Genomic DNA, 25,556 nt, shown 5'->3' with positions numbered 1-25,556 from the left:
GTTTGTTTTGTTAGAGGAAGCAGAAAGGACTATAAATAAGGGCCTTGTAGCCTACAGTGGCCCAGAAACTCTGTGCTGCTGACATGTCCTGAGCCGTTGTCAGTTTGGGGATCTCTTTGATGTCAGCATGTTTCATGTAGTGCAGCCATAAGAACATGAATGGCATGGAAATGAAGAGGGAGGAAGAGTGCTCAGTGTGATTTCTTGGAAAGATGAGATCCGACTGTTCAACCGTCTTACCTAAAATGAACTTGCTTTTAAAACTTCTTACTGTAAAAAGACCAAAAATTATAAGCTGGTCTGTCAGACAGTAATTTACTTTTTCATTACCTGACTGTAAGCTGTTCCGAGATCTGCCCAGAAGCTTTAATTAATAATCTAATAATACAGAAGACGCTGCTTTATTTAGTTTAGGGCTACACAAAAACATCCTCTTTGGGGGTGACACCTATAGACTGTTCTTAACAGAGCAGTAGACTGGTTGTGAGGCAAGCTGGGTTTAGATTTAATGGCTATCTAACCAGCCTTGCCAATCTTGAGAAAATTAATCTGCTCCTGTATCTGTGAAAAGAGGAATGTGACCTCTAGGACCCTGCAGTTTACCTCAGACTTCAGGATTCCACCAGCAAGCAAAGAGCAAAGGAAATTGCCTGTACTACCACCATGTGTCCTTTGAAAGGTAGTACCATGTCACCAACATGGAGGGAGGTATTAATTAGATGGGAGGGTCTATTTCGGCTGGAGGTATAAACTTGACAGACATGGCTAACTAGTATGTGAATGCCATCGTATACGCTGAAGCTCTGTATGAATGACTTTGGGACTGTTGTGAATTAAATGAGCTACAGTGAGAAAAGTGCTTTATAACTAAAGGAGTATACTGGCAACCTTGCTGCAAATAGCCAAGGGCTTGCCTTAAATGGAGTGGAAAACGGGAGTGAGGGAGTGGTTGATGATTGGACTCTGGGTTGCCCAGAATAAGTAATGGAACTGGATTAAGAACCTGGCTAATCCATTGTTCTTATGGCTCTTTCTATTACCCACCATTGACATTTACTTAGTTTTCACTGCATAGCATTGTAACATTGTGACTGGCCACTTAAACTCTGAGCTATAGGTTGTTTATAAGAAGAGTGGACTTGATGATCTCTAGGGTCCCTAGAGTATAAGGTCATCATTGCTAGTGTTCGAACAGTAGTTACACTTGCCAGTTTATCTTGCATTTGTAGTGTTAAATGGATATTTGCAAAAAAAAAAAAAAAAAAACTTCTTAATGTTGATTTAGTTTTTTTCTTTAACAGGAATATCTTATCAAATTAGGCAATACAGAATGTCATCCAGAACAGTTTTTGGAAAGAAGATCAAAATTAGATAAACTATTGATTATTATTCAGAATGAAGACATTGCAGGTTTCATTCACAAGGTAGAATATTAAGTCAAATTCACTATTATTTTGGCTATAAAAACTCCCTTATTTTAAAATCTTACTGCCTTTGAGACTAAAGCTGTTTGTTTTTAAAATATCCTTGTAAGGTCTGAAAAGAGAGAAAACTTCAAGGTTGGTAGATTAGGGCTTGAGACCTAAATGATCCTTCTGTGAATCAGTTTGTGATCAAGTTTGTACCTTTGCAAAATTTTAAATTGCGGCATGTCCCATACCCTCCCTGTCACTCATCAAGACTAGGAATACTGACTCCTTGAATGTCAGTGGGTCTGTTCACTCTCTTTACATTGTCATTTTCATTCGTATGTCCCAGGTAAAACCTGTTTGTACCCTCTCTCTGCCACATCATTTCCCCTTTCCGTTGCATTTGGAGGAACCCCACCCAGTCTTCTGAGCTTGTCTCAAGTCCTACTACCCTTTGAAGGCTTTCCTGACTGTTCCAGTACCGTAGGCTCTTGCCCTCTGAATTCTGCCTGCACTCACAGGGCCAGACAGGTTGGCCTATATCATTCTGTTTCCAAGTCCGTTTGTAGGTACCTTTTCTTTAGAGCATTCTGTTTACGGTATTCACCGAGTACATAAATGTTGATTTATGTATTTGAACATGTTGGGAATATTATTTTTGTGCTTGGCTTTCCAGAAGCAACACACTAATATATATGAGCTGTAGTGCATTTTGTTAGACTTTTCCTGTAGGTCACTTCACACTTGAGTCTTAACCATTTCATTTTTTATTTGTTTTTGTTTTGGGATTTAAATAGGTACCTGGCTTGGTGACTTTAAAGAAGCTCCCTTGTGTTAGTTTTGCTGGTGTTGATAGTCTGGATGATGTTAAAAATCATACATATAATGAATTATTTGTATCTGGAGGTTTTATCGTGTCTGATGAATCCATTCTAAATCCAGAAGTTATCACAATTGGTAAGATTTGTGCATTCTTTCGAGCATGAACTTCTGTCTTTTCTAGGTTTTTCTGATTAATGACTCATGCTTTTGTGTTTTGTTTTTAAGTTTATTTATTTTGAGAGAGCTAGAGCGCATACGAGCAGTGGAGGGGCAGAGGGAGAGAGAGAATGAGAATGAATATCCCAAGCAGGCTCCACACTGTCAGTGCAGAGCCCGACGCAGGGCTCTATCCCACAAACTGAGATCATGACCTAAGCTGAAACCAAGAGTCGGACATTTAACTGACTGAGCGACCCAGTCACCTCAGTGACTCATGCTTTTTAAATGTATTGTCCATTCTGCCAATCACAGATAACTAATACATTTTCATCGTTTTCTTGAGGTTTTATTGCCTCAAATTTCTTTTCTCTTAGTCTTTGCAAATAATTTCCTCTAAATCTGGTATAAAGCAAGGCTACCTGCTCCTACTGCATTTGTATCACTTCTGCTTGGTTATTGTTATCATCCTGTTCTTTTTTTTTTTATGTAGATGTTCTTAAATCTAAGAGTATGTATAGATCTGTCTCCCTCAGAGGGAAAAAAGTGGGGGGCAACACTACATAGGAAAGTAGACATTTATGGAAACCAATTTGACAATAAATTTCATATATTTTTAAAAAACAAAGTAAAATAAAAAAAAAGGAAAGTAGACATTTCTGTATAATGTCAACAAAAATTTCTTCCATAATTCAGTTGTGGATTGACTATTATTTATTGAATTTAAGATGAACTTTGTTACCTCTAACAGAAAACCTTAAAAATTTTTTGACATTCCTCGAAGAACTTAGTACTCCAGAAGGAAAATGGCAATGGAAAGTCCACTGTAAATTTCAGAAAAAACTAAAGGAATTGGGCAGGTAAGATTTGAAAAATAACTGTATAATGGTTGCTGATTTAAAATTTTATTTTTCTGTGTTTATAGATTATCATCGATGCTGTTCAGTTTTCACAGGTATCTTTAGCCAGCCATAAGGGAATGTAGATATAATTCTAGCCTATTTGGAAGTAGTATTCTTATTTAGGTAGAGTTTTTCTTAAGTTGAAGTTCTAGTTATGTATATAGGTAAAATGGTTTTCATCTTTGCCAGTTGGGGATTTAGAATAATCAAGAGGGAATAGTCTGCATTTTTTTTTTTTTTTTTTTTTTTTTTACCAAACTGTATATGCCAACTAGGTCAGACTCTTTCCCAACTGAGGACTAATTTAGGCAGCTAATCTAGTGACGTGCATACATACTGAGACAAGGATTAATCCCGACATAAGGAGATTTGTGATTAGGACATTCATTTATGGAAATAGGTGATTTCTAGCATACCCAGTGGTCCTTAGGACACTAGTCAGCTTGAGAGGCTTCACAAATGATAGAGGAGTTTTGGATACTGTATCTTCCTACTAGAGAGTCCATATAGTATATTTACATAATTAGGGATCTGAGAGACTAAGACTTCTGTTCTACAGGGGTGCTGGCGTGGCTCATTTGGTGAATTGTCCGACTCTTGATATTGGCTCAGGTTGTGATCTAAACGGTCGTGAGATGGAACCCCATGTCTGGTTCCTCGCTGAGTGTGGAACCTGCTTGGGATTCTGTCTGCCCCTCCCCCACTCACACTTTTTCTCTCAAAATTAAAAAAAAAAAAACACCACATTTTGTCAGCCAGCATTTCTGAAACAGACTACAAAACACTTTTTTTTATACCCTAATACCTTCTAATCCCATGGTACACTTAAGAAGGAAATTCAGGCTTAAATAACTGAAAAGTAACTTTTTGTAGTAATTCACTCTTTTGAAACTTGTTTTATCTTCAAATCATGTGAAATAGGCATCAGTGAAGCCTTACTTTTGTATACCAGATAACAGTGAGGCGCACAGGTGTAACTTTGGTACAAAGTTAGTACCTTTATCTTCCTGACAGTAGTCAGTAATTTCTACCACTTGTTGCCTTGTGCTTGGAGGTGTAGAAACAGCTTAGACCCATGTATTTTTTTGAAGGAGATATTTATATATATTTTTTGTCCTTCTGTGTCCTTCATTCAAGTTCTAAATTAGTAAAGTTAAAGGGAACTGTTGTTTTTTATTAAGTAAAACAACTGAGATTTTTTAGCCTAAGCTGAATAGCCGGCTCTCAGGCTTTTACACCCATAGAAAGCCCCTGGACTTACATGTGGGTTGCACATTTCCTGCTCCCCTCTCTCCCCTAGGAGAAACCCATTCACTAGGCACTGAACTAAGCAGTGCAGTTGTCATTAGTTGCCTCAATTGAGAAATTATGGTTTTAATTTGAAGCAAAAATTTCCATACTGTAGAAATGCAGATCCAGATATTGAACTATTTAATTTCACAGATTGAATGCTAAAGCTCTAAGTCTGTTGACGCTTCTGAATGTCTATCAGAAGAAGCACCTGGTTGAAATTCTGTCGTACCACAATTGTGATTCACAAACTCGAAATGCACCAGAATTGGATTGCCTCATCAGACTTCAGGCTCAGAACGTACAGCAAAGACACATAGTCTTTTTAACAGGTAAAGAGCGCCCTTAAGCTTCCTATTGTGAATGTAGGTGTGGATGCAAGGATTTTCTGGGCCTGTGGTAGGTGTTGAGCACTTTTATGGGGATTGGGGGTAGGCACCATCATTTGTCCATGTATAGTTTCAAGTGTTTTATACTAGAAACTTGTTTTTAATTTAGAAAAGAATATCAAGATGATTTCCAGTTATACAGATAATGGAATAGTGGTTGCAACTACTGAAGACTTTATGCAAAACTTTAAAAATCTTGTGGGCTATCACAACTCAATCACAGAAGAAAACCTTCCACTGCTTGGTGCTAATGAGAATCTTGAGTCGCAGTCAGGTAACTTTTCAGTAGTTTTCCTTTTCTTTAAGGCAGACAGAAAAAGAGGAACGGTTTTGTTTCATTTTCATATAACGAAATGCCTGTCCTGAAACTACTCACCCTCAGTGTTAATAGCTTCAGGGAAAGTGTTTCAAGGCACCTATGATTTTTATACTTAGCATCCACAAAATCTGCTCATTTATACTGTAATCACTACAAGCTGTTAAGAGTTACTGTGTTGCATACTATAGAGTAGGCATTTTCTCTTTGAGGGTTTGTAAGCTTTTATTGGCTGCTGTTGTCAGCAAAGGGGTTCTATTTTTAAAAGGAGGACACCAGATAATGGGGATTTAGCATTGGGCTACTAAATCTCCCCAGATGTATAAAGCAATTTAATTACAAGGTAGTAAGGGATATCCATAGCTTTAGTCTTTTGTGAGATGGACTCTGCTTTGGTTCCAGGTTTTATGTTAAATGAAAGATGTAATTTGTTTTTGAGGAAAAGCAGAGATGATCATTTGATAGAATTACTGGTTTAGTCATAATCCAGTGAAGCTAGATGTCAAAATTTTTATTTTTTATTTGTCTTGTCAAATACTGAATTACCGTATAACTTTAGATGCTGTTTTGACATTAACCCCTTTGGAGCTGGGAGTTGGGATTTCCCAACATTAAACGTGAACACATTTCGCAGAAGCTTTTAGCATCGGATTATCTGGACATTCACACCTAGTGTGAGTGTTGTGACTAAGTGAACTTGTGGCAGAAGACCAAGCTTTAAGGGATTGTGGACTTGCAGACCCTGACGCGTTATATTGTGTGAGTAGTGTATAATTTTAAAACTTAAACAAATTGTGTATTTCAATAGAGGAGGACTTTTTGTTTTTTAAATGTAGCTCTTTTAGAAAACGATGAAAAGGATGAAGAGGATATGTCTCTGGATTCAGGGGATGAAATCTCACAAATAGAAGTATGCAGCAATTTTCATTCAGAAATATTGGCGAAAGAGACCAAAGGATCACGTGGAACAGATCAAAATAAGAATATTCAAATTGAATTGCAATCGTCTCTTGACGTGCAAAAAAGTTTATTAGAAGATAAGACTTGTCAGATTGATTCTGAAGAGAGAGCTTCTGTTGCTCTAGTGTGCTCTGAAGGAGAGAACAGCAGTTCAACTGAACAAGATGCATATAGCAGCTTTCAGGTTTATCACAGTCAATTACATATGTCCCATCAGTTTAGTCATTTTAACGTTCTCACTCATCAGACATTTTTGGGGACACCATATGCCCTTTCATCAAGTCAGTCTCAAGAAAGTGAAAATTACTTTTTATCTGCTTATACTCAAAGCTTGGATAGAGATAAATCTCCATCTCCATTAAGTTGGGGGAAAAGTGATTCTTCCAGGCCGTTTTCAAAAGAGAAATAATTATAGTAATTTTTTTTTTTTTTTGAAACAGGTTGTTATGGACTTTGTTTCTTATAAGTGAAATAACAATTTATATTTCATTCTCTAAACAAAAGGTTTCTTGTCCTTTCTCAAATGTTTTTTTTTCCTTTTATTTAAATCATGATGGCCTGTAACAGTTGAAGCATCTGAAAATTGAAATAAATATATATATTTTTAACATATATTGTACTTGAATTATCTCATGTTGGCACTTTTAAGTTTTACATTTATATGTCACCTGTACTTAGACTTCAAATTGAAGCCTGTTTTATACATAAAATTAGATATTTGCAAAACCATAGTAAACAATAACTTTTTCCCCCCCCTCTGTCAGGATACCAGCTACTTTTGCTGAAATGACATATCAGTCAACTATTGTATTTATTTTAAGCTTTTGTATAGTGTTTTTATACAGGTATAAGCCAGTGATGTCAATAAATATTTACAGGATTTGGCTCAATACCTCAAGATTTAAGGCCTAGGACTTAATACCAGGCAGCATTATTTTTATCTTTAAGCCTAGCCATGTAAAAATTGCCTGTTGCTAAAATTTTGCTCAACCTTTTATTCGAGGGTATTTGATAATTAACAATTTTCAGTGCTTAGTGTGAAATTTAACTTATCAAATTCAGTCTCCTATTTCAAAAGATAGGTTTGTTTATTAAAGGCATTGAACAAATTTGCTATGGATTTTTAAATTGGTAGTCTTAGCAAAATGTAAGTATATTTTTTGAGGTGTTAAACACTTAAGTGCTGTTCTAAAAAATAACTTCAAATTCACAAAGTATATGGCGATCAGTTTTAAAACTATATTGGTAATAACTGCCTGCATTACAAATGCAAACTGTTTTTGAAAATGCAGTTTCCACAAGTGAAAAGAAAAGAAGAAAAAAAAGGATTTAGAGAAAAGAAATACCAAATCAGCTACTCTAGTAAAAGTTGGGATGTGTTAAGTCAGACCTTCCTTTGGGCCCGCCCTTCAGAAGAACTTAGAATCTGAGTTCTAACCTTTCAAATCTTTTTATAGAGCAAAATACCTAAGTGGTATCTTAGTAATAAGCTTCATAAGTGTAGAAGAACGTTGTCTGTGAACAGGTCAGAAACCTGTCGTAAGGTAAGTGGAAAGTGTTTTTACAGGACTTAAATGCCTAGATTGTGATAGAGCAGAAATGTTTTTTTTTCTTTACTAAGCTTTACAAAAAATGTCCGTTTTATTGTAAAATATATATATATATATATACACACACAGTGTTGTACTACATAATGTACAAGTTTTAAATAAGCATTTTTAAAATAAATCTAGGTTATTTGGAAAATACAGTTATGCAATGAACACATTTTATAATTTAGGAGACAACAAACGTGAAGGATTTGATTTTCTACATTTAAAACGAAGAATTAAAATTCTCTTCTTGATTTGCAGCTAAAGGCATGAGATTAGTTTCCAACTCCCTTTGCTTCTGGAGAAGGCCCTGAAATCACATTAATATGTTAGTGAGGTGTGCAGCAGACTTGCAAATTATTCCTATTTTACATTTCAGCCCTGCTAACCCAGAATTCTATTTACTTTGAAAACCTATAATAATAAATTCCATTACTCAGCCATAGCTTGTCATGTTGAATTTTGAACCACTCAAAAAACTTACTCACTTGGATGCTGTATACCCAGGATTATCTTCTTAGCATAAAAACCAAGAGGGATGACTAACTTGTAAAACAAAGTCTCCCCAATGACATGGCTCTTAAAATGGTAATGAGACACACTGAAGGAGTCTCCCCAAACATCCAGTGTTTATCTTGACTGCACTAACCTTAGTGGCTTAGACAAGGCTCTGCTGAAATAAGATGTGGCTACTATACAGGTGGGTCACTGTGTACAATCATATATATTCCTGCCTCTTGACCTCACAACTTTTACCTCTATTAAGTGCCTTGTCACTTTAAAGGAAAATTGAAAATATTTACTGCTTGTGACATAACTCAATCTATATGTAGCCAAAGCTAGCATTTGGAGAACTGAAGGATACTTTCTACATAATTCTGTTAGTATGGGTGATTTCCTAGCTCTGTGAGAAAGAACTAGTAAGCAACTGTTCAATCAACAATTTGAAATGCAAGAGGCATTAGCAAATGACTGGACATGGAAAAGGGCACTTCTAAAGTGGCAGTTTATTTTTCTTGATAGAAAAAGGTTATAGCCTTAAAATAGTGTGTATGTTACCAGATTTTATTTTTATCTGACAATAATTGGTCTGGGAGGAAAAGATGTAGTCTGATGAGTAAGGTTATATGTATAATTTCACACTGGATTATATTATTCTTTGGGACTTGGATCACTGTTCTGTTCTGAACACTGCCAATACATTCAATTAAAAAAAACGTGAACTGCATTACTAAGAGTTTATTAAAGCATAATTGTGTATTTTCTGCTTTTGGTTTTAGGGCCTTATTGATCATGTTTTACCTTTCAAATGTATGCTTTTTTTTTTCCCCATTCAATAAAATTGTCTTAATATTAGAACTGTCTCATGATTTCATACTGGAGAGATTTTTAAAATGGCAAATTTTTTTTTTTTTTTAACGTTTATTTATTTTTGAGACAGAGACAGAGCATGAACAGGGGAGGGGCAGAGAGAGGGAGACACAGAAGCAGGCTCCAGGCTCTGAGCCATCAGCCCAGAGCCCGACGCGGGGCTCGAACTCACGGACCGCGAGATCGTCACCTGAGCCGAAGTCGGACGCTTAACCGACTAAGCCACCCAGGCACCCCAAAAAAATGGCAAATCTTATTTCCATTCAAGGTTAATAACACAGGTGAATTTTTTATGTGGGAGAAGGGACATAAATCATGTAACCAATTAGGCACTGTAAGTAAGTAAAATACAGCCTTCCAGGGGCTCCTGAGTGACTTAGTCAGTTGAACTCTCAACTCGGGTCCGGTCATGATCCCAGGATTGTGGGATTGAGCCCTGCATCAGGCTGCATGCTGAGCATGGAGCCTGCTTAAGATCCAACACACAGCCCTCCATCAAACAGTTACATCCACACTTGGTGAAAAAGCTCATCATACCTGTCTCAGTTCTGATAGTCCCTTAAGGATTGCTTGTTGTCGATCCCTGTTTTTCAACAAGTTAGGATTAAGAAGTGGGTCCCTGACACCAAAGTCAAGTAGCTGTCCTTGTTCTTGGTCACAGTCTGAAGCCAGATGAAAGTAGTATGTTAAATATAACTCTAATATGATATAGCCCTATCTTAGAGTAGTCTAAGGATTCATTAATAAACTTACATATTCAATTAAAAATTTAGTTATGCACCCCAAAATGGAAATTCTACCTCTCCTGGCTAAGGGCAAGAATATTAATTTGGATTTTGAATTTACTTACCATGTGGATTTTGGTACTGAAGATCCTGGGTTAAAGGCCTAGACAGTGGTGCATCTGGATCAAGGTAATAGATCTCATTGGTTCGGACATAGGGGATAAAATGGGATGGTTCAGAAACCCCAGGTGATGTTTCTGTTTGACTGCCTTCTAAGATCAGATTCTCTCTTTCATAATTACTGTTTAGTGTCTGAGTCTGTTGTGTTCTGTTTTTCACCACTGGAACTGGTGGTGGTGATGGAGACCTGTGTTTTTCAAAAAAGCACAATAAGGACTAAGAAGATTTAATGCAAAATTATGTATTTTAGAGTAAGCATATCTGCTCTTCAATCACATTTCAATTTATCCTAAATGTAAAACCTTTAGGAACACTATGTACAGAAGTGAGTTCTAGGATACTTTCCCTAAATAGCAACAGAATAGGATGAGTTCTTACTTGGCAAGGATATATACAGCATAGAGGAAAAAAGGGGGATCAACATTAGCTGGGTTAACGTAAGCCTAATGTTTCTCCTGAGATAATTTAGCATAAAATAATATACTTACCATTTGAACTAAACTCATTACAGCCACATTCTGACAGAACGCTAAACCATCTGGTTCAAAGGCATAGAATCAAATTCCTAACAATCTAAATCTCCTAACTGGTTAACTGAATTTTTCATTATCCCTACTAGTCATTTTTTCATCCAAGTACAATGTCTATTCCACTGTTGACATAACTGGAAATTCCAACTATTTTAGCTAAGTTTGCAGACAACAATACCTTACCTACGTTCCCACCCAGGATGTTTATTAGGCCCAGTCCAAATTGGGCCTTCAAATTTTAGGTAAAATGCCAGCCACATATCCCTTAAACCTCTATGCCTCACGTGGAAGTCTGACCTCCAGTTACTGACTTCATACATGCTCATGTTTTCATCTCAACTGTATTCTCAGCAAATATTTTGTATTTCTTTACCACATATACACAGCACTAAGTAGCTGTGGAATCCATCCAGTCCATAACATACCTTTCCTTGCTGAAAGAATTAATTTTCAGAGGATCTTCTTCCTAAAAGATAGATAAATGCAGAAAGGAGTAACAGTATTTGCCTTATATACCCACAAATACTTCTGATGATTACTTGTGGAAATAATCTGAGGATAATATTTGAATAACAGATACTGGATGATGGGATAGAGATTTTGTATTTTTCCAGTCACAGGGAACCAATACAGTAATACGTGACCTTGTAAAATTACCCTCTGTCAATATGGACTATAAACAAGAATTTTGAGTAGCTATTTTAATGAACAGCATTAATCTAGACAGGGTTTAAGTGTCAAGTTTTTATGTAAAGGGCCAGACAGTAAACACTTCTAGCTTTGTGGGCCATGTGGTCTCTTGCAACCACTCTAAGCCACCCACAGACAATTCATAAAGGAATGAACATGGCTATGTTCCTATAAAACTTGATGGATTTGCCATAGTTTAACAATCCTTTATAAACTAAAGCACATTTCTTTTTTTTTTTTTTTTTTTAAATTTTTTTTTTTTTTTTCCAACGTTTTTTATTTATTTTTGGGACAGAGAGAGACAGAGCATGAACGGGGGAGGGGCAGAGAGAGAGGGAGACACAGAATCGGAAACAGGCTCCAGGCTCCGAGCCATCAGCCCAGAGCCTGATGCGGGGCTCGAACTCACGGACCGCGAGATCGTGACCTGGCTGAAGTCGGACGCTTAACCGACTGCGCCACCCAGGCGCCCCAAACTAAAGCACATTTCTTAAACTCTTGTTCAGATACAGAACAGCCTTGTCAAAACATGCATGTGGGGAACCTGGTTTTCAATCTAGAAACATCAATACATACTTCAAAATATATTTTAAGACAAAGGAGTTTTACCTTTTTGATTAGATGCCACCTGAACCTTGGCTCAGTTTCTTGAGATGAAGGAAGAACTGGTGAAGGCCCTCTATTTTGAGAGAGGTGTCCAGGACTGTTTCTTTCTACCAAATTAAGCAGTTCCATCTGCCTTCTTACTTTTTTTTCTTCTCTCTGCTTTTGAAGCTGTTTAGGGTACTTTTCTGATGCTGGAATATACCTTTTGAGTGGCTTATTTATATTCCAGTCGGGCCTTTTAGGACATTTCTTCACTGGTTTTGTTTTCTCTGTCCTTGTGAATTCATTCCACTGATCATTATACCAACTGTTTTCTTTTTCTAAGTTGGCTCCTTTATCCTGATTTGTTAGTTCCTGTTTGTCTTTCTTAGTGTGAAGTTGTTCACTAAATTCTGCAGGAATCTCAGGGGATGAACAATTTATAATTTCCCTCTCTATTACTGATCCACAGCATGATTCTGCATTGGTGGACATTCCTGTATTTAAGTCATCTAAAAAGAAAAACTTCAAAGGCTTAATTTTAATTGTTGTAACACAAAATTTAGGTTTTTTTCTCAAAGGTATTACACAGGGTTTTTTGTTTTGTTTTTTCAAAACAAATTCTATACCCATTAAACTACTTCCCATTCCTCCCTGCCTGAAGCTCCTGGCTACCACCATTCTACTTTGTTTCTATAAATTTGACTACTCTAAGTACTTCATGTCAGTAGGATCCTACAGTACTTGTCTTTTTGCGACAGGCTTGTTTCGTATTAGGATAATGTCCTCGAAGTTCATCCAAGCTGTAGCATGTGTTATAATTCCTCCTTTTTTAAGGCTGAATAATATATACCATCAGAGGTGTCTAAATGCCACACTTTATCTATTTATCTGTTAAGGGACATCTGGATTTCTTCCACCTTTTAGTTATCATGACTAATGTTGCAGTAACACTGGTGTCCAAATAGCTCTTCAAGACTTCAGGGTATATACCCCGAAGGGGAACTGCTGAATCATATGGCAGTTGTATTTTGAATTATTTGAGGAAATTCTTTATGTTTTCTATAGTGACTACAGTATTTTACATTACCACCAACTGTGCACAAGTGTTCCAATTTCTCCAAATCTTCCATTCAACATTTTTAAGTGTACCATTCACTGCAGCAAGCATACCCACAGGGCTGCACAATTTCAGACCCTTTCATTACCCCAAACATACCCTGTATACACTAAGCAGTAACTCCACATTCCACTCAACCCCCAGCAACCTCTACTCTATTTTCCACCTCTATGAATGTGTCCACCCCACCCTAGATTCCTCACGTAAGTGGAACTATGTAATATTTGTGTGTCTGTGCACTCCTCCCCGACCCTATGCTCAGCTTATTTACTCAGCATAATTCCTTGGTCACCCATGCCACAGCATGGATCGAAACTTAAGCTGATTCATTCTTAGCATCACATAAAATAGACCATTTTTTAAACAAAACTTTTCACAGGACTGTCCTGGTTTTCATTCAGAATATACAGAAGCCGTATGTAATATCATCTTCTACATCTAAGTGTATTTCTGAGCAAAACTCTTAATTTTCCCTATAAGAGTAACTGACAAAAGTGTCATCAAAAGCAATGTAAAAAATTTCTTCTGAGATGTTAAGCTTTTCTGGTAACTTGTTTTGAAATTAACAACATACAAAAATATACAGGATCTGGAAAATGTCCTTCTGTCTTCACCCCAAAAGTGCTGGGAAAATTTCTTTTGTACCTCCCTCCTTGGAACCAAATTTTTAGGGAAATGTTGCTACTGATAAAAGTCACATTGCATTTTGTGTATTTAGATCTATAGATCTCATATACCATTATACTCGGCCTGCAGATCATCCCTGAATCACACACAATGTCAGGAACAGTTCACTCAAAAAAACATCTGAAATTTTACAACTTACATGTTTAGTGATGTGTTCAGCTGTAACAGCTATGGGACCAGTTGAACAATCTTTTAAAAGGTTTTCTTTCACTCAAGATTAAAACTTTAAATACATAATTAGGTCATGAAAAAAGGTTTGTGTTCACATTTAAAAAAATTAACTCTAGCTATTGCTCTCTTATTTTGCACACTTACTAGGGTGTGTTATTCCAGGCTGGACATGCTTTAGGACCAATCCATAGTAAGGCTGCCCAGCCTGCATCACTCTCATAGTGGGTATCTTCTTTTGCCACTCTGTACCCACTTAACACCTTTTTCTACCCTGGCAAGCTGACTGGTATGAACTGTATTAATGGGTTCCTGATCCTCTGGCTTCAGTCAACAGGGTTCACAAGCAGAGTAAAGGGAGGGAACAGAATGAAATCAGGATATTTACTCCACTGGCTCATTCTCTTAGTTGACCTGAGGCTGACTCTGTCCCTTTACCATAGTTCATCATTGCCCTCAAAGTTCCATCTGACACAACTTCTGTCTTCTAGGTTCCGGTATCAGTTTAGTTGCTACCTAGCACAAGAGTCATGCACCCTCTCTGGTTCCCATAAATCTGATATATGCACTACCTCTGATTCTCCTTTGAATCTCTGACTCTCCTTTGGAAATACTCCCTTCCTACATAAACCATTTTGAATTATTCTATTTTGGGACTCTGACTGATTGAATTCCCTTATTTAGAGCTGCTCAGTGAAAAGACACATAATTCCATTATTTTAAAAACTTATTTTCACTTTCCCTTAATGTGTAGGATTTATATAACTTAGTAATTTATCTGGACCTAGGGATGGGACTGAACCAGATTCTTCAAGCTTAAGAGTGAAGTATCAAAAAATACCAAGAGCTCATAAGCAGAATAATTTTAAGTAAGCAAGTGGCTTAAGTAGGTAAGTTAGTAACCCAGAGCAGCTCCCTAAGGTGCGATGGGTTTGAACCCTACATCAGGCACTCCAACTTTTAAGACCTGCACTTGAGAAATGAGCCCCCAAAACATCTTGCTTTGAAAGCCAACAGGCTCATGCCCATGAGACCCACCAAGCTATAGTGGAGGGAAGAAATGGCTTTTAAAGGGTTGTTGTGTAGACTCACTTGCCCCAAGGCCCAGTGCAGAGATAGCCAATAGTGCCCAGAGTGTAATATAAGTAGATGAGCCTCTTTCACATAAAGTGAGGGGCAGGCATCTAACTTAACACACATCTAGGGACCTGCTGGGATACTGTTCCAGGGAACTGAGGCTGGCAAGTATTACCTTCATTTAAAACTCTAGGTATCCCCTGCACCCCTGGCAGATGCTATCTTTAGAGACCTTCCTCCATCCACTCCTGTCCATCCACTCCTGTCTACCTCACTCCAACCAGCAGGTATCATCTTCACGTTCTTCCTCTGTCCTGTTCCACGGTCCCAATATCTCCTTATACATGTCTGTTGCCTGGGATTCTATGTTTTGTGCCCTGGTTTCTGCAGCTGCTATGTGCAGGGTGCCCCTTGATCACCTGGCTCTGGAGGCCAGGTGCGCCTCTGCTTGTGGTCCTATTGGGACTGTATATGCTTTTATACGTTAAAAGCTGATGCGTGAAGGTCTGGCTTCCACTCAGCCTGAATCTAGGTGCTGACTGAGATATTCCCCTCTAGGGCACTGACCCGGTCTTGGCACACTCAATCCCCCCCCCCTTTTTTTTAATGTTTATTTATTTTTGAGAGAGAGAGCATGAACAGGCTAGGGGCAGTGAGAGAGGGAGACAGAGAATTTGAAGCAGGCTCCAGGCTCCAAGCTGTCAGCACAGAGCCTGACACAGGGGTCAAACTCACTGCTTTCAGCAAAGAGCCTGCTTCATATCCTCTGTCCCCTCTCTCTGCCCCTCCCCCACAGGTTCTCTCTCTCAAAATATAAACTTAAAAAAATTTTCTTTAATGTTTGTTTATATTTTGAGAGCAAGAGAGAGACAGAGCATGAGCGGGAGAGGGGCAGAGAGAGCTGGAGACTGAATCTGAAGCAGGCTCCAGGCTCTGAGCTGCCAGCACAGACCTGTGTTCATGACCTGAGCCAAAGTCAGATGCCCAACTTAATGAGCCACCCAGGTGCCCCTCAAAATAAACAAACTTAAAAAAAAAAAAAAAGAAGTAATTTACCTGATAGAGTTCAAAGTAATGATAAAGATGCTCACAGAACTCAAAAGAATGGATAAGCAAGGAAAACTTCAAAAAGAAAATAAATGTAAGTATCAAAGTACCAAACAGAAGTCACAGAGCTGAGGAATAACTGTACTGAAACATACACTAGAAGGGTACAGCAGACAAGATGAAGCAGAAAAAAAGATCAGTGAACCCAAAAACAAATAAAAGTGAAGATAGCTCAAGGAACTTATGGGACAACATCAAACAGACTAATATTCACATTATATGATGGAATCCTGGAAGAAGAGAAAGGGGCAGAAAACTTCTAGGAGAAAAAAACATCTCCTAACCTGGAGAAGAAATAGATATACAGATACAGGAAGCCCAGAGAATTCAAAATTAGATAAAAACAAAGAAACCATCACAAAGATACATTATAATTGAAATGTTAAAACTTTAAGACAAGGAGCAAATCTTAAAAATGGTGAGAAAACAACTTGTTACATACAAGGAACCTTCCTAAAGACTACATGAAATTTTTCAGCAGAAATTCTGTAGGCCAGAAGGCAGTGACTCAATATATTCAAAGTGCCAAAAGAAAAAACTTCCAACCAGGAATAATGTACGTGGCAAAGTTATCATTCAGAATTAAAGAATTTACTTTCTAGACAAGCAAAACATAAAAGTTCATCACCACTAAACCAGACTTAAAAGGAATGTAAAAGAAACACTAATCAACAACAAATGGAAAACTAAAAATCTCACTAGTAAACATTAATACAAAATAAAAGTAGTAGCTTAATCATTTATAAGACCAGTCTAAAGGCTGAAACCCTGAAACAATAGGAGCGCCTGGGTGGCTCAGTAGGTTAAGCATCCAACTTCGGCTGAGGTCATGATCTCACAGTTCATGAGTTCAGGCCCCACATTGGGCTCTGTGCTGACAGCTCGGAGCCTGGAGCCTGCTTCAGATTCTGTGTCTCCTCTCTCTGCCCTCTCTCTCTCTCTCTCTCTCTCTCTCTCAACAATGAATAAACATTAAAAAAAAAAATTTAAAAACACTGAAGTAGTAAAAATCACCATAACTGGAATAACTAGTTAGGGATACAAAAGATAAAAAGATGCAAAATGTGCCACCAGAAACAAAATATGAGGGAGGGGGGTAAAAATGTAGAGCTTTAGAATATGTTAAAACTTAAATTGTTACCAACTTAAAACACACTGTTCTAAGTTACACTGTATGTAAACCTAATGTTAACCACAAAGTAAAAACCTACAGTAGATACACAAAGGACAGAGTCACAAAAGATCAAGAAAAGAATCTAACAATACCATTAAAGTCATCAAAACAAAGGAAGAGAAGCAAAAAGGAACTAGAAAACAATGAAAAAAATGGCAATATATATACACCTGCCAATAATTCCTTTCAATGTAAATGTACTAAATTTTCCAGATCAAAAGATATGGAATGGGTGAATGGATAAAAAAAAAAAAAAATAAGACCTAACTAAATGCTGCCTGTAAAGAGACTCCCTTCAGAAGGACACAGATTGAAAATAAGGGATGAGAAAAGATGTTCCATGCAAATGGACAATAAAAGAAATTGAAGGTAGCCACACTTATATCAAACAAAATGGACTTTAAAACAAAGACTACAATAAAGAGACAAAGAAGGGCATTACATACTGATAGAGGTCAATCCACAAGAGAATGTAACATTTGTAAATATTTATACACTCAACACATGAGCACCTAAATACATGTATATATATAAAGCAAGTATTAACAGGCATAAACAGCAGTACAACAACAGGAAACTTTAAAACCCCACATATATCTGAATAGATCATCCAAACAGAAAGTAAAAAAATAAAGGCCTTAAATGTTAGACTAGATGAACTTCACACATATATTCAGAACATTCGATATAAAAAGCAACAGAAAACACATTCTTCACAAGTACACATAGAATATTCTCCAGGCTAGATCATGTTAGGCCACAAGACAAGTCTTAATAAAATAAATTCATGAAATTTCAATTAATATCTACACACAGTTTTCCCAACCACAATGATATGAAACGAGAAATTAATAATTACATGAAGAAAACTGGAAAATTCATAATTCTGTGGAGATTAAATTAAGGAGTCCAAACACCAAAAGAGAAATAAAACAATGTCGAGACAAATTAAAATGGAAATACAACATTAAAACTTATGGGATGCAGTAAAAGCAGTTCTAAGAGGGAAGTGAAGTTCATCGTGATAAATGCCTACATCAAGAAACAAGAAAAATAAGCAACATAACTTTAAATCTCAAGGAAAAAGAAGACCAACCAAATTCAGTACAAGGAAGGAAATAACAAAGATCAGAGGGGGGAAAAAAGGAAGTGGAGACTATAAAAACAATAGACAGTATCAGTGAAACTAAGAGCTGATTTTTGGAAAAGATAAACAAAACTGACAAACTTTTGCTAGAATCATCAAGAAAAATGAGGATTCAAAAATCAGAATGAAAGAGGAGACATTACAACTGACACCACAGAAATACAAAGGATCATAATACTATGAACAACTACACACCAACAAATTTGACAACCTAGAACAAATGGATAAATTCCTAGAAACATACAACCTATCGAGACTAAATGATGCAGAAATAGAAAATGTGAACAGACCTATTACTAGTAAGGAGAATCCGTAATAAAAAAACAAAACAAAACAAAACAAAAAAAAAAACCTCCCTATAAACAAAAGTCCAGGACCAGATGGAATCACTAGTGAATTCTACCCTGCATTCAAAGAAGAATTAATAACCAATCCTCAAACTATTCCAAAAAACAGAAGAGGGAACACTTCCAAACTCATTTTATGGGACCAGCATCACCCCAATACCAAAATCAGAGAAGAATGCCACAAGAAAATTATAGGCCAATACCCGTGACAAATATAGATGCAAAAAACTCAACAAAATATCAGCAAACAGAATTCAACAATACATTAAAAGGATCATACACCATGATCAAGTAGGATTTATTCCAGGGATGCAAGGATGTTCCAACATCTGCAAATAAATCAATGAGATACAACATATTAACAAAATGAAAGATAAAGATCATATGATCATCTCAATGGATGCAGAAAAAGCAAAACTCAACATCCATTTATGATAAAAACTCTTATACAGAGAGTATAAAGGGAATACACTTCAACATAATAAGGCCATATATGTCAAGTAAACAGCTAACATCACACTCAGCAGTGAAAAGATGAAAGTTTTTTCTAAGATAAAGAACAAGATAAGGATGTCTACTCTCCCCACTGTTATTCAACATAGTACTGGAAATCCAAGTCATTGCAATTAGGCAAGAAAAACAAAATAAAAGGCATCCAAACTGGAAAAGAAGAAGTAAAACTGTCACTATTTGCAGATGACATATTATACACAGAAAATCCTAAAGACTCTACCAAAATCTGTCAGAAAAATACAAATTCTGTAAGGTGCAGGACATAAAATTAATATACAAAAATGTGTTGCATTTCTATACACTAATACTATTAGAGAAATTAAGAAACCAATCCCATTTGCAATTGCATCAAAAATAAATACCTAGGAATAAATTCAACCAAGGAGGTGAAAGACCTGCACACTGAAAACTATAAGATGTTACTAAAAGAAACTGAAGAACACAAAAATGGAAAAGATATTCCATACTCACTGGAAGAATTAATAACATTCTTAAAATGTCTGTACTGTCCAAAGCAATCTGCAAATTCAGTGCAATCCCTATCAAAATTCCAATGGCATGTTTCACAGAAATAAACAATGCCAAAATTTCTATGGAACTACAAAAGCACCCCAAATAGCCAAAGTAAGCTTGAAAAAGAATACGGTGGAGGCATCACACCACCTGATTTCAAATTATATTACAAAGCTATAGTCATCAAAAGAGTAAGGTACTGACATAAAAACAGATACAGATCAAAAGAACTGGGCGCCCAGAAATAAACCCATGCTTATACAGTCATTTAATTGACAACAAAGGAGCCAAAAAATACATAATAGGGAAAGGACAGTCTCTTCAATGAATAGTGCTGGGAAAACTGGACAGTCAATTGCAAAATAATGAAACCAGACCACTATCTTACACTATACACAAAAATTAATTCAAAATGGATTAAAAACTTGAATGTATGACCTAAAACTATAAAACTCCTAAAAATAAAAACACAGGCAATAAACTCCTTGACACTGGTCTTGGCGATGATTTTTTGAATCTGAGTCCAAAAGCAAAGGCAACAAAAGTAAAAGTAAACAAGACTACATCAAACTAAAAACATTCTTCATAGCAAAGGGCAAAAGAAACCATCAAAACACTGAAAAGGCAACCTACTGAAGGAAGAAAATATTTGCAAACAATGAATCTGATAAGAGGTTAATATCCAAAATACAAAGAACTCATACAATGCAATAGCAAAAGCAAAAACATAATCTGATTTAAAATGGACAGGGGCACCTGGGAGGCTCAGTCGGTTAGGCGTCTGACTTCAGCTCAGGTCATGATCTCACAGTTTGTGAGTTCGAGCTCCGCGTCAGGCTCTGTGCTGACAGCTCAGAGCCTGGAGCCTGCTTCAGATTCTGTGTCTCCCTCTCTCTCCGACCCTCCCCCACCCACACTCTGTCTCTGTCTGTCTCTCTCTCAAGAATAAACATTAACATTTTTTTTAATGAAACAATAACAAATAAATAAATAAATAATGGGCAGAAGATCTGAATGATTTTCCAAAGACAACCTACTGATGGCCAACAGCTACATGAAAAGATACTCAACACCACTGACCATCAGGAAATAAAAACCACAATGAGACATGGCCTTTAACCAATCAGAATGGGAGTACCAAAAAGACAAGAAATGACCAGAGTTGGCAAAGATGCGGAGAAAAGGGAATTTTCATGCACTGTGAGAATTATAAATTGGTACATTTCTACTATGGAAAACAGTACAAAGGTTTCTCAAAAAATTAAAAGTAGAACTACCACATGATCCAGCAATTCCACTTCAGGGTATTTAACTGAAAGAAACAAAAACACTAACTCAAAAAGATATATATACTCCCATGTTCACTGCAGCATTATTTACAATAGTGAAGACAAGGAAGCAACATTAAGTGTCGGACAAATATAAAGAAAATGTAGTGTGTGTACACACACACACACACACACACACACACACACACACGAATATTATCAGGCCATAAAACCAAATGAAATCTTGCCATTTGTGACAACATGGATGGACCCTGAGAGTATTATGCTAAGTGAAAAAAGAGAAAGACAAATAGCATAATGATCTTACTTCTATGTGGAATCTTAAAAAACCACGCATAGTCAAAAAAAAAAATATATATATATATATCCAGAAGCTCATAGGTACAGATACTGTTGCCAAGAGCAGCAGTTGGGGTAAAAGGAAGGGCAAAATGGGTGAACGGTCAAAAGGTACAAACTCCAGTTATATGTCTTGGGATGTAATGTACAACACAGTGACTATAGTTAAAAATAATTCTATATTTGAAAGTTGCGAGTAAATCTTAAAAGTTCTCATCACAAGAAAAAATTCTGTAATCGATGGTGAAACTGCTAATTAGACTTACTGTGATCATTTTTCAACATATACAAATATAGAATCACTATTGTACAACTGAAAAAATGTTATATGTCAACTATATCTCAATTTAAAAAGGTGAAAAGATAAAGGGGTTTCCTGCAAGTTCATAAAAAATTCCCAGGAAGAGGGACGCCTGGGTGGCTCACTCGCTTAAGTGTCTGACTTCGGCTCAGGTCATGATCGCACAGTTAGTGAGTTCGAGCCCCATGTTGGGTTCTGTGCTGGCAGCTCAGACCCCAGAACCTGCTTTGGATTCTGTGTCTCCCGCTCTCTCTGCCCCTCCCCCGCGCATGCTCCCGTGCACACTCTCTCTCTCTCCCAAAATTAAACATTAAAAAAATTATATAAAAAAAATTTTTCCTAGAAAGATAAATAAAGAGGAAAGGATTCACAGTAAGCATGGAGATCTCTGATAATAATATCCAACATGGATATTACCTTATCAACTTTTTAAAATTTAAAATGAACACATAACAAAGATGTTCAACATCATTAGTCACTGGGGAAATGCAGATCAAAACCACAATGACATACCACTTCACTACCATGAAAATAAGTGCAGGGGAACATGCAGAAAAACTGAAACCTTCATACACTGCTGATGGAAATATAAAATGATACAGTTGTTTGGAAAATGGTTTTGTAGTTCCTCAAATGCTAAACATAAAGTTGGTTATATATGACTCAGCAATGTTACTCTTTTCTCCCAGGAAACCTGAAAATACAGGTCTACGTAAGTTCTGCATGAGTGTTCATAGCATATCTGTAATTAAAAAGTGTAATTAACCAAAAAGTCCATCAACTGATGAAGGAATAAACAAAATGTGGTATATGCACAAAATGGGATATTATTCAATGATAAAAAAGAATGAAGTACACGCTATAACATGCTGAACCTTAAAACATTATGCAAAGAAATAATCCAGACACAAAACACCACATATGGTATGATTCCAATTATGTGAAATGTCTAGGACAGACAAATCTAGAGTAACAGAAAGTAGATTAGTGGTTGCCTATGACTAGAGAGGAGGGAGGAAGTGGACAAAAGCTGCTGATGAATACAGAGATTCTTTCTGGAGTTATAAAAGTGTTCTAAAATTGTGGAGATGGTTGCACAACTCTAAATATACTCTAATTGTACTCTAGAAAAAACACATTGCATTGTATTCTTTAAAAGAGGTAATTTTATGTTATCTGAGTTCTATCTCAATAAAGCTGTTACAAAGAAATGAAAAGCCAAGAGATCCCTTTATTTTCTTATTTTTACTGAAAACCTTGAATTCCTTTCATTTTTTTAAATGAATTTTAAATTGAGCTCAATTTTAAATTGAGCTTAATTCTAACTGTGATGTTAATTTTAAGTATATCTTAAACCAAATCACAACTTTTAAACAAATACCTGTTTGCACAGCAGTGTCCTTTTTGGGAGAGGTTGTAGAGTTGATACATATATTCATTTTATCACTGACATCATCCAAGCCATGTCCTAAATTTGAAATGTTTTTAGTAGATTCATTATATTCCACTTGTATTAACTGACAAGAGAAATATGTTATCCAACATAATGACACTTCAGAAATATTAACAGAAATTATGTATAGCAGCAACTAAATACAAAGAAGACGTTTGGTGTAATCAGGAAGTGTGAACACTGCAATACAAATTTAAAAGGGCTATCCTAAAGTTTCTTACAAAAACTTACCTGCATTTTTATCTGTTATTGAATTTTAGGGAGATCACTTAATATTTTTCTCCAAAAACTGGGTAAAAAAGCAAACGTTTTCCCTACTGCGAGCAAAACATAAAGAGAATTTAAGATTACTAGAAAATGTAACATTTAGTATACTCTTAAGGTGATTTCTCAAGTAAAAAAAGCATTATAGAGTTCCAATAGCTCCAAGTCTGAAATTCCTTAAAAAACATTTAGTTAATAGGTGTGTTAGGCACTAAAAATAAGAAATTACTTAAAAGCATCTTCAAAAGATACTGTAAGTAAAATTCTTTTTAATTATTTTATTATTTTTAAGTTTATTTATTTAGAGAGAGCATGGTGCATGAGCAGGGGAGAGGCAGAGAGAGAGAGAGAGAGAGAGAGAGAAAGAATACCGAGCCCAGCACAGGGTTCAATTCCATGAAATGTGAGTCATGGGGTAAAGCGAGATCAAGAGTTGGATGGACTCTCAACCAACTGAGACACCCAGGCACCCCATAAGTAAAATACTAGTGAAGCGCTTACCGCCAAGATTTTTAATCAATCCAGAAGTGTCATGTCCCTTTTGAGCCAATTCTCGGATTCTCTGTTCCTGTTTCAGTCTCTGTGCTAGCTCTTGTGCTCTTTGCATTGTCTGGAATAGCTCATTTGTCTTGAGAGCCATGATTTCCTATTGAGGTGCACAAAGGTATTAAATACAATTATCAAACACGTACAGACTTGACAATTCTGAGTAGATAAGCTACTATGTGTCAGACACTATTCAAGATATTGGGAGAACAGTCTGGGCAAAGTTCCTTCCCTTTTGAAGCTCACATTTTAGTATCTTTTCTCTGTATTTAATATCTTTTTATCTGTATTAGATCACAAATTTAAGAACACTTTTACCCACTCAAATTTATAATAAAGTTTTGAAAGCTTCTAAAACCAATGGTCAATTCCATCAGAATTCCATTAAGAGTAAAAATAGATTAAGATGTAGAACACAAGGTTTATACGGGGCGCCTGGGGGGCTTAGTCGGTTAAGCGACTCTGGCTCAGGTCATGATCTCACAGTTTGTGAGTTTGAGCTCCACATCAGGCAGGCTCTGTGCTGTCAGCTCGGACCCTAGAGCCTGCTTTGGATTCTGTCTCCCTCTCTCTCTCTCTGCCCTCCTCTGCTTGTGCTGTCCCTCTCTCTCTCTCTCTCAATACTAAATAAACATTAAAAAACTTTTTTAAAATAAAAACAAAAAAAACCTATAAGGTTTATGGCCATTTCTTGCAATTCAAGCACGCGATACTTAGATTTTTTTCATGTATACAGTTATTTCATAGGAGTAGTTAGCTCAGCCTATTCAACGTAATCAAATTAGAACCCCGACCATATGCTGTTTCATCAGCTAAGTGTGGAGTGAAGGCTGCAAATGGGAAAAATCAAGAAAATGCAGGCTCTTAGACCCATCTCCCAGCTCCAGAGAAAAGGCTCTAAGGCTCTTCTCTAAACCTCCCAAATCCTTGGCAATCAAATGTCACTGTATGACATGGTACTTGACACAACCATACCTATGCTGTCTGTGCCACTTAACAGAGATGTTTTCCTAGCTAACCAGAGAGCTACTCTTTTTGAAAAGACACTGGGGCACCTGGGTGGCTCAGTTAGTTAAGCATCGGACTCCTGATTTTGGTTCAGGTCATGATCTTACCAGTGTGAGATCAAGCCCTACATCAGGCTCTGCGCTGCTTATGGAGCCTGCTTGGGCTGCTCTCTCCCCTTCTTTCTGCCCCTCCCCCACTCAAACATGATTTCTTTCTCAAAATAAATAAGCTTAAAAAAATCCATTTTTTACTCTAAAATATTATTTATAATGTAAATTTTACCATGTTCATGGACTGGAAGAATTAACACTGCTAAAAGTCCATTCTATCCAAAGCAATCTACAGATTCAATGCAGTCCCTATCAAAACACCAATAGTATTTTTCCCAGAACTAGAACAAATAATCCTAAAACTTGTATGGAACCACAAAGGATCCCAAATAGCCAATGTAATTTGAGAAAGAAGAACAAAACTAAAGGTATCACAATCTCAGATTTGAAGTATATATACTACAAAGCTTTAGTAATCAAAATAGGATAGTAATGGCACAAAACAGACAGAGATCAAAGAGGATAGAGCGCCCAGG

At 36.7% G+C, this 25,556-nt stretch overlaps 2 protein-coding genes across 18 annotated transcripts in view; one reads left to right on the top strand and one right to left on the bottom strand.

Moving 5' to 3' along the window:
* TASOR (transcription activation suppressor) overlaps positions 1-9,195 on the top strand; it is a 52,967-nt gene extending 43,772 nt beyond the window's left edge. For 6 of the 9 annotated variants that reach the window (XM_060631342.3, XM_060631338.3, XM_060631340.3 and 3 more), the window contains 6 exons: positions 1,302-1,424; positions 2,207-2,366; positions 3,139-3,247; positions 4,733-4,911; positions 5,078-5,242; positions 6,121-9,195. In XM_060631342.3, coding sequence (XP_060487325.1) covers positions 1,302-1,424; positions 2,207-2,366; positions 3,139-3,247; positions 4,733-4,911; positions 5,078-5,242; positions 6,121-6,653 — 1,269 coding nt within the window. In that variant the 3' untranslated portion in view covers positions 6,654-9,195. Of the gene's footprint in view, positions 1-1,301; positions 1,425-2,206; positions 2,367-3,138; positions 3,248-4,732; positions 4,912-5,077; positions 5,243-5,843 lie in introns of all 9 variants that reach the window. The other 3 variants (XM_060631347.3, XM_060631346.3, XM_060631343.3) reach the window with 1 other exon arrangement.
* Positions 6,277-25,556, bottom strand: part of CCDC66 (coiled-coil domain containing 66) — a 51,354-nt gene continuing 32,074 nt past the window's right edge. For all 9 annotated transcript variants that reach the window (XM_060631349.3, XM_060631351.3, XM_060631354.3 and 6 more), the window contains 7 exons: positions 23,918-24,062; positions 23,081-23,167; positions 11,942-12,429; positions 11,068-11,108; positions 10,058-10,299; positions 9,745-9,869; positions 6,277-8,146 (listed from right to left, as the gene is read on the bottom strand). In XM_060631349.3, the coding sequence (XP_060487332.3) occupies positions 8,060-8,146; positions 9,745-9,869; positions 10,058-10,299; positions 11,068-11,108; positions 11,942-12,429; positions 23,081-23,167; positions 23,918-24,062 (1,215 nt within the window). In that variant the 3' untranslated portion in view covers positions 6,277-8,059. The remainder of the gene's footprint in view (positions 8,147-9,744; positions 9,870-10,057; positions 10,300-11,067; positions 11,109-11,941; positions 12,430-23,080; positions 23,168-23,917; positions 24,063-25,556) is intronic.

This window comes from Panthera onca, chromosome A2 (genome assembly GCF_046562875.1).
Source record: "Panthera onca isolate mPanOnc1 chromosome A2, mPanOnc1 haplotype 2, whole genome shotgun sequence".
Lineage (NCBI taxonomy): Eukaryota > Metazoa > Chordata > Mammalia > Carnivora > Felidae > Panthera > Panthera onca.
Note: the sequence above shows the minus strand (reverse complement) of the source record. Positions and strands in the feature narration are given on the sequence as shown.